Source organism: Physeter macrocephalus, chromosome 7 (assembly GCF_002837175.3).
Source record: "Physeter macrocephalus isolate SW-GA chromosome 7, ASM283717v5, whole genome shotgun sequence".
NCBI classification, from domain to species: domain Eukaryota; kingdom Metazoa; phylum Chordata; class Mammalia; order Artiodactyla; family Physeteridae; genus Physeter; species Physeter macrocephalus.
The window spans coordinates 64,258,001-64,278,040 of NC_041220.1; the positions used below are offsets into that span (position 1 = coordinate 64,258,001).

Here is a 20,040-nt window from a genome sequence, read left to right on the forward strand (position 1 = left end):
GCCTGCGCGTCCGGAGCCTGTGCCCCGCAATGGGAGAGGCCGCGATAGAGGGAGGCCCGCATACCACAAAAAAAAAAAAAAAAAAAAAAAAAAAAAAAAATACAGTGCTCACACACATAATAAAATGGGAGTTGCAGAAACAGACCCATGTACCCTTGGTCTAGCACTTTCACCATTGGAATACATCCTACCAAAATACAGACATACATACACAGAGATACATATCAAAAAGAGTCCACTGCAGTATTGTTTGTAGTAGAACACTGGACACAGCCAAAATACTGGCTATAAACACTCAATAAAACCAGGGAAGTCATGATACCTGACAAGGGAACACTCCACAGCCATTAAGAAGAATAAGATAAACGATAAGTGTATTTATATGGAAAGAGTCTATGATAAGACCATTAATTTTAAAAAGAAATTTTCATAATATTTTTATAATGACCCCATTTATGCAAAACAAAAATTTGTTTACACAAGTACACAATTTACATTTACATTTACTACATGATTTAATAAAAACAGAAAAAAGATAGTGCAATCTCCCTTTAAGACTCCACCAACATTAAATAAACAAACATCAGTCATAGCTTAGTAACTTTGCTACATACTTTAGCACAGGTTCAGTTTAAAAGATGTATCATCCCTTCAATAGAATTAAAACTTATCTATCTCAGGTCATATAGCAGCTCTTCTATTTTGGTATTTCCTGAATAGCAACTGCATAAGTATTAAATTATTCCTGGTTTATTTGAAATATATTTTTAAAATATTGAAACAAAACTAAAGAACACTGGAATGATAATGCAAGAGAACTAAAACACATTCATAGTTTGTAGATCCAGCCCTAATAGTGTTATGGAGGTGTTCAAGTCCAAAGGCAGCCTAGTTAAGACTAATGACATCACAAATCAATAAGAACATGGTGTAGATGCTGGTGCTGAAGGTACCTTTACTTCTTTAGTAGACATCTGTAAGAGAGGGAGGGAAGAAAGGAAAGAAAGAAGCCAACCCTGCTTACAGGCTTAACAGGCAGCAAAAAATAATAAATAAATAAATAAATATATATATATATATTTTTTTTTTTCAAAAGACCACTGACTAAGTAAGATGAAAAATATGGAACATTACTTTGTTAACCATAAAACCCTACAGATGTTAGCTACTTATCAAAAAGCACAGGAAATTGCTTAGTACAAACAACTAATTTTAGTATGTGGGCCTTAAGGTTATACAAATATAATACATATAAAGATGTACATACTGAGCAGATATAACCCAGTCTATTGTTCTATTGTCTAAATATATGAAATAAAGGTAGTACTTCAAATAGTGGGAAAGGATAGATGATGTAGCTAAATCAACTGATTAACTATTTGGAAACATAAGACTAAGTTCATGTCTTCCTCCAAAGCCAGTATAAATTCGAATTACAAGAATTGAGTGTAAAAATTAACAGGCACAATAAGCCAAGAGGTGGAAGCAATCCCAATGTCCGTCGATGGATATATGGATAAAACAAAATGTGGTATATATACATACAATGGGATATTCAGTCTTAGAAGGGAAGGAAATCCTGTTACATGATACAACATGTATGAATCTTAGGACGTCATGTTAAGTGAAAAGACAGTCACAAAAAGACAAGTACTATATGATTCTACTTATATGAAGTATCGAAAGTAGTCAAATTCATAGAAACAGAAAGTAGAATGTTGGCTGCCAGGAGTTGGCGGAAAGGAGAATGGAAAGTTGCTGTCTAATTTCAGTTTTACCAGAAGAAAAAGTTCTGAAGATCTGTTACACAACAATGTGAATACACTTAACATTACTGAACTGTACACTTAAGTGGTTAAAACAATAATATTTTTGTTGTGTTGCTAACAATTAAATTGTTTTAATTATACAAAATTAAGAAGTACACACTAAATTACTTAAGCCACTTAAAAAATTACTTGACTATAAAGAGATCAAATAAAGCACTTGATCAAAATTCTAACAACTCAATGACAAAAACAGTTAAAAATACAACATATAAGATTGAAAGGAAAAAGGACGCATATAAATTAAATCTATAAAGCACAAATTTTATAAGACTGATGCAAGAAGGAAATTATCTATAGTTTCTCCCAATAAATGTGAAAATCTAATATGAAATGAATAATCTCCACAGAAAATATAAATCAAAAGGTTAATGAAATCAAACCCAACAGTATGTTAAAAGAAAACTACATCATAATAAGTATCTCAAACACAGGTAATTAGGAAATTTATTATCGCAATTCATTATATGAAGAGATTGGAGGGAGAGGGAAGAAATGATCTTTTCAATAGATGCCAAAAAAGCATTTGATAAAATTCAGTATACATTTCTGCTAATATTTAGTAGGGTAAAAGAAAGAGATATACTAAATTGATAAAGGATTATACTTATCAGTGACCCAACAGCACTCCCATTAAAACAAGGGAAAGACAAGGATAGCCTATATTACCACTTTTATTCAACATTTTGGGCCTGTTCGAATCTGATGAAACAAGAGAAGAAAAACAAACGACAGATATAAATACTGAAAAAGAGACAAAAGACAATCATTTATTGGAGTCAATATAACATCGTAAGGCCAAGTTAGAAGTTTGGGCTTTATTCTAAGCGATGAGAAGTCAAATAACAATTTACATTTCAGAAAGATTAGCTTAGTTGTTGCATGAATAATAAATGGAGTATGGTGAGACCAGAAGAGAGAGCTAGGAGATCAAATTAGGAGGCTGCTATGAAGTCTAAGTAAGATAACAGCCAGCACTAGGGTAATGGCAGAAAAGATGGAGAGAGATAGGAAGTTTCAAGGTATAATCTGGAGGACTTATTTATGTCCAATATCCTTTCCCTTCCCACTTTCCTACTTCACCTTTTTGGCAATAGAAACACTCTTTCTTTGGGAAACCATTTCATGAGGCTCAGGTGGGAATGACCTCTCCTAGTTCACCTCCAAGATGGAGTGGAAAGACATGATGTAGACCTGAACAAAGAAATCTTCTTCTGTAGTAGAAGTTGCTGGTTCAGGAATGGACACATGACCCAAACTAGGCCAAAAAGAATATTTCAGGAGCCAGAGGTGACTTTTTTTCGTATATTGCTAGCCATAAAGACAATGTAATCCTAGAATTATATTGGTGTAAGGCTTTCATTATCCCCCAATATCCACACTCCCCTTTTTCTTTTAGTAAAACACTTCTCCCACAAGTTATATCTGGGTGTAATGGCCATAGAGCAAGAGCTAGGTCCTAGGTATGGACATATAACTAAGTTCTGGCCAACAGGATATAACAGGAAGTTATGTTTGCAATTTCTTGGTCAACTCCTTAAAAGGAAGCTATCTGTGCTCACTTTTCTATTTCTTATTTCTCATGGGCTGTGTATTAGTTTGCTAGGGCTGCCTTGCAAAATACATAGACTGGGTGGCTTAAACAAAAGCAATTTATTTTCTCATAGTTACTGAGGCTAGAAGTCCAAGATCAAGGTGTCAGCAGGTGTGGTTTCTTCTAAGGCCTCTCTCCTTGGCTTACAGATGGCCATCTTTCTCACTGTGTCTTCACATGGCCTTTTCTCTCTGTGTACACATCCCTGGTGTCTCTTTTTATGTGCAAATTTCTTCTTCTTATAAGGATGCCTGTCAGACTGGATTAGAGCACACCCCACATGACCTGATTTAACCTGTCACATCCTGAGATACTGGGGGTTAGGACTTCGGCATGAATTGTGAGGAAACACAATTCAGCCCACAATAGGGTGAAACATGGACATAATGCTAGTAAGCCAGATTAGAACTTGTAGATGAAGTCAACACTCTAAGGCACAGCTATTCAGTAAAACTTTCTGTGATGACGGAAATGTTCTATATCTTCATTCTCCAATATGGTAGCCACCAGCCACATATGATTATTTAAATTACATTAATTTAAAATTAAATAAAATTAAAAATCCAGACCCACATTTCAAGTGCTCAGTAGCCATATCTGGCTAGTTACTACTATACTAGACAGCACAGGTTAAGGGATGGTATAGTATAACAAAACAGTAGAAACTTAGATCTACAAATAACCTGAAGGACCACCCCCAGATTATCACATAATCTACCCTGTTTGAACTTCATGTATTTTGGAGTCTCTTTGTTCAAATAACCCATCCTATACCGTAACTAATACAGTAAGTTAGTAGTGGAATGCTGCAATAATAAATTCCTAAAAATTCTGATAAGGCTTAGAAGACAGGTAGCAAGGAAGCATATCAGGCAGGGAAGCCAGCAAGTCTTATGCAGTAGCAAACCATCTTGTAAAACTCTTGCCTGCAATAACGAGTAGGGCATATCACATGACTACCAGGTATGGAGCTCTAAGAAAAGCAATTAGAAAAACTCAAAATATTGATGTGTTAGCTGTTTAAAGAATAACTAGAAAGATCAACTCAACTATGAATAAGGCAGTTTGTAAGCAGAGATAGACACAAAAATAGTGCCACTGAGAGAAGATCTCTCAGTAGCAAACCCTACTCTACAACAGTCCAGTAATTTGGGGTCTGTCTCTCAGGTTTGGGAAAGACAGTTGTTTCTGCATTCCAAATACAAGGAGTTAACTTTGTGACCTCAAAGATTCTTTGTCAGACAGTAGCAAAGATCAGATAGAGTGTTTCTTTCCCACCTATGATGATTTCTGATGTGTCAAGATGGTTAGGGTAAACTAAGAGGAAAGAAGGGCAACAGCCATTTGGTAAATACTTTCTCTCAGTTATTCAGACACTAATCTAGGTGCTGCTGTTAGAGGTGGGGGGCGGGATTTGCAGATATAATTAAAGTCCCTAATAAGCTAGGGTGATCATCCTTAGCGAGCTGGAACTAGTCAGCTGAGCTCTTAAAAGAGACTGGGTTCTTCCTGACAAATGTGACTCCAAATACCAGCTGAGTCTATAACTGCTATCCCTTCACCAGATCTTCCTTTTCTAATTGCCTATGGAGAACAGCTTCAGCATATGCCCATGTGTTCCAGCCTGCCTGAGCTCTTACCTTTTCAACTGCTTACCTTACAAATTTCAGATTTGTTAGCCAGCTCCCAGAATTGTGTAAGCCAATTCCTTGTAATAAATTTCTTAATATATACCTATCTATCTATCTTTCTACCTATGTATCTATCTATCTATGTAGCATATATAAACCTCCTACTTGTTCTGCCTCTCTGGTTAAATCTTGACTGATATGTCACCCAAGCCTATTGTTTCAGATGCCCTCAAGGTAGCCAGGTAACACAGGGAGAAAGGAAAAGGCCTAGTAGAGAGAGAAGTAAGAGAATGAGTTGATTTCAAAAAAATATGACAAAAAGATCTTCTGCTGTAGTTAATATCACATGGTACTGACTTAAAGAAAACAGAACAGAAATCTATTAAATGTTTGAGACAGATTTACCATCAAACCACATTACTGGCCTATAAAACTCTATAACTGAACTTTAAGTAACCCTGCAGCCCCTAAATGTATGCCAACTGGTACAGTGTTATAAAAGTTTTGCAATCTCAAATGCCTACTACTTCAGATGTGGCAAAGGAAGATAACAAGGAATAATCACCAAAGAACAAAGCCAAGGACACACACAATATTCAAAAGGGCAATTCTCCCAGAGAGCAAAATCAGAGTTTAACCGAGGATTTTACATAGTTGCCAGGGCAGTCTTCTCCTGTCCAGAAGGATTTCATTATTACTATGGACCAATGACTGCTGTCTACTTATTCCTTCCTTCTCCAAAGAAGCTGTCGTTATGATTATCCTATTCCTATTCACCACTGTACAATGGGTTGGGCAAAGGAAGGATTGATACGTTGTTTATTATTTTACAGATTACTGGACTGAATTAAGAGGACAAGCATTATGTAGATATCCTACACTGTGAGCTATATGTAGTATCCAGATGGGACTTTGGATTGATTCTCTTGAGGAAGAAAGAAGACTATGTGTTGGAAGAAAGGTTTGTACAACTGTTGGGTGGCCAGAAGTTTTAGCCCGGTACTCAAGAAGAAAGGTTTATACTGGAGATGTAAACTTGAGAGTCATTAGCAAATGCATATATAAAGACACAAAACCAGATAAAATCACCTAAGAAGTAAGCAGATAAAAGACCAAAAAGGGCCCAGGAATGAGCAATGATGTACTAAATAACCAAAGGATGCACAGTGAAGGGGGTGGGAGGAAGCAAGACCAAAAATAGCAGCTAGTAATGTAAAAACAGGAGAGGGTGGTATTACATTAGCAAAGAGAATAGCACTTTTTAAGAGGCCAAGGATTGGTCAGCAAGGTCAAATGCTAATGAAAAGAGTAAATAAGAAATGGATAAACAATTAAATACTATATCCAAAAAGATATCCATGTATCTTTGGGAAAAAAGTATAGAAGTATCAAAAGAAAATATCTAAGAAATTTTGTTTAAGTACTGGGGTAAAGAAGGAGTCATAGGGCTTCCCTGGTGGCGCAGTGGTTGCGCGTCCGCCTGCCGACGCAGGGGAACCGGGTTCGTGCCCCGGTCTGGGAGGATCCCACATGCCGCAAAGCAGCTGGGCCCGTGAGCCATGGCCGCTGGGCCTGCACGTCCGGAGGCTGTGCTCCGCAACGGGAGAGGCCGCAGCAGAGGGAGGCCCGCATAACACACACACAAAAAAAGGAGTCATAAAAGAATAATTCATCTTACTACAAAAAAATAAAAAAATTTCTACATTGTGAAAATAATGTAAACAGATAGAGAACATGTTGCAACAACACCATGAAGGATTAATACCCATAAATATAAACAGCATCACAAATCACTAAGGAAAAAAAACTCTAATAGAATAATAAGTAACAACTGTAATAATAGATAAAACAGGAAATTTTCAAAAGAAATCCAAATAAAAAATAAACAGGAAAATTTGCTCAATGTCAACAGTAATAAGGAAAACAAAACACTATTTTTTGTTTAACAGATTTTAAAAACTAAGATGATCAAATCCAGTAGCATTCTTACACACTGTTGATGGAAGTAAAACTTGGGAGCATTTATCAAATTAACACCTGAATAACCTCTGGCCCTTAAATTCCATTTCCAGGAATCCATTCCAAAGAAATACTTTTGTACTCAAAAATAACTGTAAAAGGATGTTCACTTCAGCAATGTATATGTGATAGCAATGTACTGAAAACAATCTGTCTACCAACATAAAAGATCAAATAAATTATGAACATCATACTGTGAAACATTCATAAGTAAATGAGAATGAGCCAAATCCTAACATACTCTCTCAGACACCCCCCCCCACACACACACATACCCACACCCACACCATCTCTCTCATTCAACTCACTCTCACCAACAAAGAAACTAGACCATTTGATATATACCAAACTGTTAGCAGCATTTACTCTAAGAGTTGGATAAAACCTTCATGTATTAGAAGACTTTTTTTTTTTTTTTTAACAAAACAAGCATCACTAGTTTTTATAGTTAAATAAATATGTAATCATTATCTGAGAAAAAAAAAAGAATGCAAGATGATTTCAAATAACAATGATTAATTCTGGAAAAAAGATTAGGTGATTTTTGTATTCCTTAGATATTTTTTGATTTTGTCAAATTTTCTACAAATATGTGTAAGTTTCTACAAATATGTATGCTTAATTAATTATGTTTAATTATAGAAACACTGTATTTAAGATCTAATTTAAAAGATATTTAACACTGCACTTGACATTGCCCTGTAACTCAATTTTTCATATTTTAACCCATCTCCACCTGCAGCAACCATAAGTATACTAGTATAGCTACCTCTTTTCTTACTACAAAATCTTCAGGGTAAAATGAAAACTGAATGAAGAATGAATGAAATGAATGAAGTGAATGTTTCTTTGGTGTAGCTTAGTAGTCAAGGACACTCTAAAAAAGTATCACATAACAGGCCTCATCTTAAAAAAAAATTTTAAATAAAAAAAATACCCAAAATTAGTGAGTATTCCAAGAGACACTCATAAAAGATGTAAAGTCTACACTATCAGTATGCAAAAACAGAACAATCCCTATAATGAGACCAATTCTAAAGGCACACAGATACACTGAAAACTGTTAGACTCCCAAGTAAAGTAATCATACAGGATTAAAATCATCCTCACAGTTTTAAATTATTATTAATTTTGTCTCAACAAGATTTAAATTTTATGAAGCTGGGAATAATGTCTCAATTTCTTCAAAACCCTCAAAATTCTTAAGTGATTATGCCAGGTCTCAATAATGCTTCTTAAATAAACTTAGTTAGAAAAATATACTAATAGCGATACTTATCTTCTGAAAATCATAAAAAACAGAATTCCATCACTGTGTTTTCACGTATGCAAGTTTAAAAGTTTTACTAACTATATAGAGCTATGATTTTAAATATAGCTAACTTTTTCATATTCCCTGAGAAGGAAATGGTTGAGATTATTATATAGTAAAAACAGCCACATATAGTAGATATACAACAAATGTTTGGCAAGTAATAGAATCAACTCCTATACCAAATCTCACACTAGTAAGAACTACACTAGAGGCTTTGCAACAGGACTATTTTTGTTATTAACTTCATATAAAAAACAAGAGGGAAGTGTGGCACAGAGAAGGGAAAAGACAATAATGGGGTCAAAGACTGAACTGAAAACAGATTTGGTGTAACACAAACAGGAAGACTTCCTTTTCTTCTCAGGTTTCAGATTTAGGGCAATAGGAAAGAAGAAAATGAAAACAGAACTTCATGTTAATTTTTTTTATTCCAAATTCAAAACTGATGAAACCAATTTTTCCACAGATCTCTCTGAAATATTTTTCATTCAAATATTCTTTAATTTAAAAACACTCCACGAGGAAAGACCAAGCCAAGAATTAATTTTAGGATAGGTCTTTTATTTCTCCACTTTTCTTTTTTTCTTTTCTGTTCCTTTCTTTTTTACTGGGGGGTAGGGAGGATTAAAAAATTAAAGATTAAATGAGACCAAATGATAGCTCGGGAAGGGAATATGCCCTACTGGAGATGCACAGCTACAAACTAGTTTCATAAATTTGCCATGTCTAGTCTATACTTTCAAATAATCTCAAGAAAAGAGAAATGAGGAGTTTACTTATTTTAAAAATTGAAATAACACTAATACACCTCATGTTTTTCTTCATGTTGTGACTCAGTTTGAGTAACTGGTTAATTTGAACATTAAATAATAAGAGCAATGAGAATATAATTAAGGATAATCAGCAGTCCCCCTTGATCATGGATTCCATCCCTCACCCTCCAATCTTTTTTTTTTTTTTGCGGTACGCAGGCCTCTCACTGCTGTGGCCTCTCCCGTTGTGGAGCACAGGCTCCGGACACACAGGCTCAGCGGCCATGGCTCACTGGCCCAGCCGCTCCGCAGCATGTGGGATCTTCCCAGACCGGGGCACGAACCCGTATCCCCTGCATCGGCAGGCGGACTCTCAACCACTGGGCCACCAGGGAAGCCGCCACCAGGGAAGCCCCCTCCAATCATTTTAAAACTCTCTCTCTAGAACTTCCTTAGTTTTAGTCATCATTTTCATGGTACAGCAGGCAGAAACATATATAATCTATTTTTTGCAGATGTATCTTAGCATTATTTAAAATTAGAATTATGACTTTGGCTATCTCTCATACCTTATTTAATCTTGTTGAACTTTTACTGGAAAAGCATGCTTTGTTTCAGACCATTTAATCAAAAAAAGCACATTTTTTTACCCATGACTCATATAAACCTATTTAAAATTTTCAATCTATTCTCAATAATCTTGTCCATTCCCATCAGTACAATTCAATATGATCTATCTGCATACTTTGAGAGATTTTATTATATATCAAAATTATCTATAAGAACACTAATAATATTGGCTCCAGAAGGAATTCCTAAAGTACTGTGATATTTACATGTTTTTCCACCTGACCCTCTTTTATCTCTAGTTTCACCCTGAAGTAAACATAAAAAGTTAACTCTAAAAAGATCAGGTAATGTTTACGAGTTTCGTAGGATGACAGAAGTCAACCTAAGTTATGCTTTCAATAATTAAGTCTATATTGATTTTTTCATAGCATTCTTGGGGAAGATAAAATTTCCAGCATGTCCCTTTTCAATAATTAAAACCCCAAATTACAAATCATGATAAAATAATACCTATAATGCTCTACAATTCCACTTCCCCTCATGACTGGATAAGAATAGTTTCTAAAGAAAAAAGAAAAAAAAAGTTAAGTAAAAAAAAACAACGTTAAGTCAGGAAGGGTATTTTGCCTCTGGGTGGCAAATGGATAGGCATAACTCTACCAGAAAGGTAAGGTTCCAGGCACTAGAAGGAGTATTGATATTTACCCATCACCTTCTATTCCCTAATGACTTGTTTTTTTTTTCCAAAAGGTGAAAGCTGAAGGAAGTTAGTCAGATTTGGCCTAGGTTACCATGGATGCTGGTGCCCCCTATTGGTCCTAACAAAAATATAAGTGGTATCAGCAGGCACTAATTCACATACCATTAGGAAGTGAAAATTCCTTTCTGTCTATGGTCAAGTACGGAAAAATTATAAGGAAGCTCATTATATCCACATTTCATAAGCCACTAAATTATCCTTACAAAAATTCAGAATATAATGTCATAAGTGCAAATACTCTCAAGGGCCTAAAAATCAACCTCTTAGTCAACTGATGGTCTAATTTTGATGCTAGTAGAAGCAGTCTAGCAAATAGTCTAGTGAATTTCTGGGAGTCAAAAACATCTGACAGGGGTCCACCATAAATAGCTGCAACCAAGTTCTGTTACCTTAAGACTTGAGGTCCAGGGACTTCCTTGGTGGCGCAGTGGATAAGACTCTGTGCTCCCAATGTAGGGGGCCCGGGTTCGATTCCTGGTCAGGGAACTAGATCTCACATGCACACTGCAACTAAGAGTTCGCATGCTGCAACTAAGGAGCAGGCGAGCCACAATTAAGAAGCCCGCAAGCCACAACTAAGGGGCCCCCCTGCCGCAACTAAGACCCAATGCAACCAAATAAATAAATAAATAAATATTTTGAAAAAAGAAGAAAAGAAATCTTTAAAAAAAAATAAAAAAGACTTGAGGTCCCAAATATGTCCAAAGTAACTAAATAAGATATATTTATAAACAATTTTTACTTCAGAGATCTGACTTCACCAAATCCTACCAAAGGTAAGACACTATGATTTATTAATAACACACATCGTACGGTGCAGTAGGAGATAGAGAGATGTGTAAGACAAGGTTTCTGTCTTTGGATCTGACAAAACATAGCAGACTAGATGAAAATGCTTCACCGATTAAAAGGCAAAATATGAGGATTTACGAGAAGAGAGAGTAGGCATAGAGCTAATTTACCAGAAAGAACAGATAAATCTGCGACCCCCTACTTCACAACACAGATATGCCTTCTTCATTACCACATTACCTTAGAAACAAGTTTCCCAATTCTAAACAATCCATATAAATGCTCGCCTGATTTCCCACAACCACGGCAGTGAGAATGTTTCAAAATAACAAGGTAGGAAGGAGGGAGGAGGTGGTCATATACTTCTGAGTATGGTATCTAATGAAAGTTTTACACATACTACCGGTTAAGGGAAGAAAAGAAGAAAAACAACAACAACTTATAAGCACCTTCAACAAAATCTTGAGTTTAACTCCAGGGTATTCACAGCCTAGCCAGACCCCAAGTTAACATCTACTATTTAAAAGGAAAAATTTTTTTTTCTAGGATAACCTTAAAAAGCTTAAGTCTTGAAAGGCAGGGAGAAACAAAAAGATTGCCTCTAGACAAGGTGGTTTTCACTATAAAGTTTCATTCTGTTAGCAAGCAACTGTTAATTCTAAATGGTGGAAATATGAATATATTTATCTGTACTTCTCTGTATTTCTTTTTTTTTTTAATGTGCTTTTCAGAACAAGAAAAGAAAAGCTCAGGGTAGCTAATTTGTCTTCAGTGGTTGTCCTACTGCCAAAAAGTATCTTCCCCTATGCCATCTGAATTTGTTTTAACTTATCTGAAATGCCAACATCACTGATGTCGTACTCAACATCATACGGCATACCAGAGCCTGTGAATGAGTGGATGAATAGGCAGGCTTTGAATCAAACAAACACAGGTTAAGTCCCGCTCTACCACTTATCAGCTAGGTGACCCTGATGAAGTTACCTAAAACCCTTCTAACCCAGTATCTTTGCCTTTAAAATGAGTATGAATATCCCCTCCGAACATCTGTATACTTCTCACATACTTTATTCAGGATATACATTTAACCATTTGCTTTCACTCTCATACTTCCTCAAACTTATATTTAATCATTGGTGTATTTTTCAATCAATGTCTTAAAATAGTTTTGCTCACCGCTGCTTACTCAGTACAGCAAAATTCCTACCATATGGTAGAAACTCCAAACATTTATGAATGATGAAACAAATATGACGACACCACAGCGTAAGGGTTAAAATGGGAGTACATGAAAACTGTATTAACTCATTTAATTCTCAAAACAATGCTATAAGATAGAATCTACTATTACCATTAACATATAAGGAAGCTGGAGAGAGGTTATGTAACTTGCCCAAGATCACAAACGTAGTGTGTGATGGACCAAAGATATGAATCCAAGCTCCATCTAATCGGAAATCCACTAATTGGAAAAGATGTGCATCACAACTTTTATGTTAGGAAATACATTTCTATTTTCCACATTGGTTAGTCACCCGTTGAAAGCTGAGAAAATTACTGCAATTTTCAATTTTTGATCTAAGGTTTTGCATCAAATTGGGGAGGTGGGTAAAGGAATATCTTAACTTACATAAATTATCTAAAACATGATTATCCTTATTCTGAAATACTAAAGAGAAAATCCAATTCTCAATAACCTACGCTAACGTTTAGTAAAAATTAGATTCTTATTCTTGAACATTCAAATAAAGCTTTTATTTAAATTGACTCTCCTTTCCTCCCAGTGTTCCCTCTTTCAGCAGATATACAAAATATCCAGCTAGCGTTTCATCGAAGTAAACATATATATTCTTGTTAAATTATCCTCCACTTTTGTAGGTTAAACACCCCAAAACTATAACCTTTCTTACTCCTTCTTAACCTTTCAATTATTTTTATTGGAAGAATAATCTCAAAGACGTTATCCATATTTTTCATTGTGTAGCCAATAACAGAAAGGAAGTAAGTACAATTAAGTATTAGCCACAAGATTTCCTAGCTCTAAAAAGTTAAACTTCTGCTAACATGTCAATAAAATGGTAATGAAATGAAAAACACTGCACAACTCATCCATTTAGCTTACATTTAGCTTAGTGTACAGTGACGATTACGTTTATTTATTTCTCTATTCTGGTCAAGGATGGAGGCAGGTGCAGAGACATACTGTCCTCCTGTCTGCTTATCCCTCATCATGTACCTGTATAGATTTATACAAATGGTTGTGCTTTCTTCCACTTATTTCTCCTGACTCAGCTCCATAACAAATGACAAACCCACTGTCTACACCACTGTACAGAAGACAGAATAAAGCATACTAAAAACAAAGAAAACACTCCCCTAGTTGATCAGTCAACATATACCATTCCTATGTTCCAAGGAAAACAAACCCAACTCACAAAACTAACACACCTACAAACTTAAGCCTATTCTACATGATTTAATGAATTACTAAAAGTTTTGCTTATTAGGCTCAATTCCAATGGACAGAACTATCTAGGTATGTGAAGTTTAGAGAATAATATTTCAGTAAGTACTGCACTCAACTTCATATTAAGTTCCAAACCAGAGCTTGATACTTTATCTGAGAATTTAAAATCTTAATAAAATATTGGTATTTTGCCCATAGCTGCATGATTGTGTTACCTTGCAACTGACCGCCTAGTTTCTGAAAAAGGTCAGGAGGGAGATACAGGGAATAAATTGTCATGAAAAAGTATACTGGTCTGAATCATTAGAAAACTCTGATTTCCACTTTTGCTGCTACCACCACAACCAGTTTCCTTTAAAAAAAAAAAAAAGTCTCATTTTCCTCATTTTTAAAATAAAAGGGTTAGATGAGATTATCTCTAAAATATTGCTCATCTCTGTAAAAATAATACAATTGAATGATTCTAACTACCATATAATAGATTTTACTGGAAATAAGGATCCTGTCACATCCTTCCCTTCACTGTTTCTTATGCAGGCTGAGCAACACACTATCGTGAAACACCCAACTAGGTCAATACAAAATCTATCAATACAAACCTACCCTTAGAATCCAGTAGGCTAAATGAAATAGCAGGGAGTGTCCATCTTTTTGGTATACATGCATGAACTATTTATTACATCTCTACCGATATAACTTCATCCAGTCTGAGGTAAAAGAGAATCTGGTCTTCTACTAACAGACAAGTCTCAAATTCTTTAAAAGGTTATTTCCCTATTTGAAATTAGGGAACCCAAGTTCCAATAATGCAATTTTCAAAAAACCAGCCTTGTACCAAAATTAGCTGTGCTTGTGGAAAAGAATAAATGGCAAGTGGTACTTCTAGATAATCAGTTGTTCTCTCTTATAAGTTAATTTATAATCAGCCTTTAAAGCTGCTTTCCTTCTGCTGCCTTAAGTTACAACTTCTTTCTTCAGATCAAGATTTTCGAGCTTCCATTTCAGGGAGTGGACAAAAGAGTTACAAAGGAGCTGCTAACTAGTAAGGCTAACTCTTCTTCGCTTGTTCTCAGTATGGTTGGTATGTTTTACTGAGTTTTGGTTAAATGGTCTTCTTTGAAGAATGAGGTCCTGCAACGCCGCCTGTCTGTGGGCCCAGGAAAAATTATAAACAGTTATTATGAAACCAGATCACTAGGACAAACCAAGAGGCCTTCCTATTCCAACTCACCACAACCAAGCCTGGCTCCAAAGCAGACTCTTCAGCTGCCTGACGTTACGTGGAAAGCAACAGGGCCTAGCTTAATTCTTCCTCACCAAGGAAGCATTTGAAAATGTAAGAGTATGTACATGTAAGGATCAAACATATTTTTCATCCACTGAGTTACATATAAATGTATATGGACATAAGATCAGTTCATCCAAAATCCTTGAGAGATTGAGGAAGTGAAGGTTATTTCAGCAGCCACAACAGTTATGAAAAAAAAAAAAAACTGCAGCAGAACAGTATGGAAAAGTACAGCTTCTCACGTGTCTCTCACATACACAAATACTTAGCTCTGAGTCCATTACAACCTTGCCTCCCCCAAAACTGCTCCCCTCCACCTCACAAGTGGGAGAAATTTACCAACCTCCTAGTCGTTCCTCACGAGACTCATCTACCTATTATCTTACCTCTCCCGCTTTGGTCCCGCCCCCGCCCCAGGAGTAACACGGCCCTACTGGCCCGAGGCCGACCCCGCCGGCTGGGCAAAGAGGGAATCTAAGCGATTCCCTCCATCCTAAACCGAGTGAACTATGCCAGGGTAACGTGCTGTTCACCAACTCTGTGCACTCCGTGGTCCTCCCACCCCCACGTGTCAGCTACCCTCCCCCACATGTCCACACCTCACAATTTCGGTCGAGGAAAGAAAGGGGGCAGTGGAAAGCCTGGCCCCTAAGACAGATCAAGCCCACAGGAATCTGTCCCACCGCAAGTCCCCTCCCACCTTTGGCCCCTACCCTTTACGCTCCCTTCCTCCCTCCTTCCCTTGAAACCAGGCCCTTGCCTCAGAAACCTCCTCTTCCTCGTCGTCGTCGTCCTCTTCTTCCTCGCTGTTGTTGCTGCTGGTGCCGCCGCCGCCGCCGCCGCCTCCGCCGCCGCCTCCACCGCCGCCGCTGTTGTCGCTGTCGCTGCTGCTTTCGCTGCTGCTGGGGGGTCGGCAAGTCCGGTTACGCTTGGCCTTGTGGTGTTGCTGCGGCGGCGGCTTCTTCTTCAGGAGCAGATCGCAGACTCGCACCATCCCACGAGGAGACGAGGCCGAGCGAGCCCCGCTGCCGCCGCCGCCGCCAACGCCGCTGCCGACCTCCGCTGCCGGTGCAGCCGCGGGGGGGCCCGCCACAGCCGCCACCGCCGGGGGGCTCCCTTCTCCCTCAGCTGCCGCCGCCGCCGCCGCCACCGGAACCGTCGCCTTCTCCATCTCCGGGGAAAGAGGGAGGGCGCGGACGGGGGAGGGGCGTGGGGGCTACGCGCTACCGCGACTTCGGCCGCACCGGGGCCAACACAGCGCTCGGTGCCGCCTCCGCCGCCACCGCCTCGGTCACCTCTACTGCTGCCGCCGCCGCCGCCGCTCCGCCAGCTCTCACCTCGTCTCGCGATACTAAGGGCGGGGAGCCTGACGATGGGAGGGAGGGAGAGGGAGGGAGAGGGAGGGATCGTGAGGGAGCTAGGAGGGGGTGGTTAGAGGCGAAGAGGGAGACCTGGGTGTCGGGAGATCAAGCGGAGGGGAGACTACCCAGAGTCGGGGGAAGTGTTCCTAGGGCGACTTCCGATGGGGGGACGCCGGGGACAGAGGAGGGCCGCGGTTACTGCCGTAGCGCCCGCTACACCCGGATTTCTTCTGTTTCCTCGCTATTTCCCCCGCACACAGCCCTTCAGACCTCCCTTCTTCCTTCCTCGTTGGTGACTAGAACGCAGCCGCAGGCGGAAGTACGGGTGACGCCATCAGCCGTCGCCTGAGCGGTGGCGCGCGGGTGGCCGAAAGACGAAAGTGAGGTTTCGAGGGTCGGGTCTTGGGCCCCCGCGGGCGGGCAGTGCTGCGGTGCTGGGGGCTGGCGGGCAGGCTGGAGAGGAGCAGCCCGGGCCGGGTGGGGAGCCCATACCGAAGCACGGACCAAACGCTTTGTTAGCTGGAGGCCGGGACTGCCTGATCCGGGAGGTGGAGCCTGGTTCTGGACTATTGTACGTAGTTTCGTTTCTGGCCATTTTTTTCTACCGCCAAATGGTGAGTTAGGGCTGTGGATCTTGAGAGATGGCGTCGTGTAAAGAGCCCACTTTGAGTAAATCTTGGGTCAGACTTCCTGAACCTGAGTTTACACCTGTGTAACATAAAGGAGTTCGACTAAGTGAAGTCTGAGATCACTACAACTCTGAAGTTTCCAAAGGGGAGAAGACAGAAGGAAGCAGAATCTGTGCCAGACTCTGCAGACGATTCAGTTAATGACCCCGATTTACTCCTTCCACCCCTCACCTACTCAGCTTTTTATCTGTGAAGTAAGCATCATAAGTAATCATCCTTGTCTGTGAATCTCTTGAAAGGAATATTGTGATGGGGGTTGTGAGTTCAGTTGTAGGTGTCTGAAGAACTTTCAGGACTTTTGGAATAATAACGTAGCTTATTGAACTTAGAATTATCCCTTTCAGATTCAATAAGAACACAGTAGCATAAGGAAAATGAAGGAAACATCAAAGAAAGATGTACTGGCACAAGATAAAAAGTATGTCTCAGCTGACATAGTTGCCGTTTTAAGACTGCTAAGTTTAGCTGAGTATGCCTGAATTTTTTTAGCCTTTTTTTTTTTTCTTTTTAGCACTGGCATACCATATGAAATGTGGGCAGTTGCCAGTACTCTACAGAGTACTATGGCAGAATTGGCAATGATTGAATCAATTCATTCAAGCAAAAATTCATCATGTGCCTACTGTGTGCATAGTTTATAAAATCTAAGTCTCTGCCTCCTGGGGCTTTACAGTGTAATAAGTGTTATAGTAAATATACACACGAAGTGCTAATCATTTGCCTGTTCCTCTCCTACAGTGGTTGCTAAGTTCTGTGCAGAACAGTACACTACATTATGTATCTTAACACTACAGATTTAGGTCTTAACCTCAGCTGGATTCCTCCCTCCTACTTATATATTCTTCAGCACCTTTTTCTCCCTTCCCACCAGAATACTTTTGCAGTCTTTAAATCCCAACCACATTTCATTATGTGACTTTACTTCAAACTTCACAAGAAGATCGATGCTATTAGGCACAAACTCCTTCAATTTTCCAAATGCTAGAAACTTAGGTACTTCTGGATCTTTCCTTTCCTCCAATATCAGAGGAATGAGACACTCCCTGCTCTTATATAAGATGAATTATCCGTCTGTACTCTAGTTCCTATCCCTGAGTTCTATTATCTTTTCTGTCTTCAATCCTCTACAATTGTGGTTCCACTCTGTATCCTTTCCTTCACAACCAAGCTTTAAAGACTATTCTACATTCATTGTCTCTTTTTGTTATCTTAATTTCACTTATTAACCTTCTGCAGTCTAACTTATGTACCTATCACACTATCACAAATACTCTGTTTGAAGTAATCCCATTATTTAGAAGAAAATTAATTCTTACTCTTTTATATAATAGGTAAATGATTATTTTGTTGAAACTATTAGAATAAGGTCACACCTATTAGAATGGACAAAGCCCCTGGAGTGACTTTCTGTTCTTTTTATGTAGCATTTTTTTTCCTTTTAGAACCTTGTAACAGAGAGTTGATTAGTCATTCATGAAACTTATTTCTTCTTCCTGCTAGGCTAAATATCCCAACTTCCCTTTAGTTATTTGTGGTCATGTGAATGACTTTTAGCCAGTGAAATGTAAATGGAAGTGACATGCTCATTTCCAGGCTTAATGAAGTCCTTCCATCTTCACTCTTTGCCCATCAACTTGAAGCTAGTGAGTATGGTGATCTTAAAAACTGTATTTTGAAGATGCCAGAGCCAAAGAGAGAAGGAGCATGAGTGGCTAAATTACTACTTGGAAGACAGACGCCTCCAAATTAGAAACACTGCTTTTTGGACTTCTTGTAAGAGAAAATTGAGATTTGAGAATTCATATGTTACAGGAGCTAGAATGACCAAGACTAACCCAGAAATTGGTGCTGGAAGTGGGGTACTGCTTAGACAGCACCCCATATTTTTATGCTATAAAATATGCTGTATTGGCTTACTGATGATGCAGCAGATGTTGGAGAAACTGGTATCAGAGTCTGGAAGGAGACCCATATTTTGCAGTGGCAAAATGGGTGGTAAAACTATTACCTACCTATTGAGACTGTAGCTCAGTACAATCTCAATAATAAGGGGAAATAGTTCAAAAGAGTATAAGTAATACTGTATTTTGCATTTTAGCATTTTACTTTTAGCAAGACTTTGCTAAAGAGATAAGCTCAGGAAACAATTGAAAGTGCATAGGAATATTTGGAATTCTTGACCTGGAACAGTAAACAAATGAAACTAGAAGAGGCCTTGAGTACAGTCCTCCCAAGATTTAGTCCCGGAACAAAAATCAGATCAAGGCTTTGGCCTTTCCATCCAAGGCCATTATTTTCGATGGCCTCAAGGAGGCTGGGATGAAGTTCTTGAGAAACTGACATGGGGGCAAGGAAGCAAAGGAATAAATTGGGTTAGAGAATTACGTAAGAAAGAACTTTGGGTGTAGTTACTAGAAGCAAACAGATCATAGGACTAAATTTTTGAAGGAATTTTATTACTGATCAAATCAGGAACCTGATTCAAATATTGTTCAAGTGTTAAAACCTTGAGGCAGCTGTTCCACCCCAAACTTGCATAAGTAGAAAATAGAGCATAGATGCTTTATAACTCCCCAATACTCACATAGGACGTGGCCATGGGGAATAATGGGCAGAAAACATTTCAGAGGCCAGTATTGGGCCATACAGAAGACAGAGGACAAACAAATTCCTCTCCAAAACTAGATTGCGATCTCATCAAAACTTCCTCCACTCTCACGGCAGATGGACCACAAAATGCCTGCTCAGTATTTCATCATTGTTATGTATCTGTATTGCCTAGTGTCTCACAGTTTTCTCTTTTCCTAATGAGAGCATATTGTAGTTACCTGTTTCTGATCTACCACTGTACAATGTGTTTCCTGGAATTTGGGGTGATATTAGAGATAACTTGTGTTTTTTAATTCATAGGTTGTATCTTCATCTAATGAAGAGGACTGCACATTACCTAAAAACTAGACTTTAAGCCCAACCTAG

The 20,040-nt window shown here is 38.5% G+C and overlaps 2 protein-coding genes across 13 annotated transcripts in view; one reads left to right on the top strand and one right to left on the bottom strand.

The window, feature by feature from the left end:
- Positions 1 to 16,239, bottom strand: part of ANKRD17 (ankyrin repeat domain 17) — a 164,422-nt gene extending 148,183 nt beyond the window's left edge. For 5 of the 9 annotated variants that reach the window (XM_024115383.3, XM_007126247.4, XM_028491898.2 and 2 more), the window contains exon 1: positions 15,775 to 16,238. In XM_024115383.3, the coding sequence (XP_023971151.1) occupies positions 15,775 to 16,185 (411 nt within the window). In that variant the 5' untranslated portion in view covers positions 16,186 to 16,238. Of the gene's footprint in view, positions 1 to 15,774 lie in introns of all 9 variants that reach the window. The other 4 variants (XM_024115385.3, XM_028491901.2, XM_028491900.2 and 1 more) reach the window with 2 other exon arrangements.
- Positions 16,240 to 16,736: 497 nt separating this feature from the next.
- The window catches only part of ALB (albumin), a 129,315-nt gene continuing 126,011 nt past the window's right edge, over positions 16,737 to 20,040 (top strand). For 2 of the 4 annotated variants that reach the window (XM_028491902.1, XM_007126251.3), the window contains exons 1-2: positions 16,737 to 17,258; positions 19,975 to 20,039. The gene's annotated coding sequence lies outside the window, so the exon portion shown is untranslated. The remainder of the gene's footprint in view (positions 17,259 to 19,974; position 20,040) is intronic. The other 2 variants (XM_028491903.1, XM_028491904.1) reach the window with 2 other exon arrangements.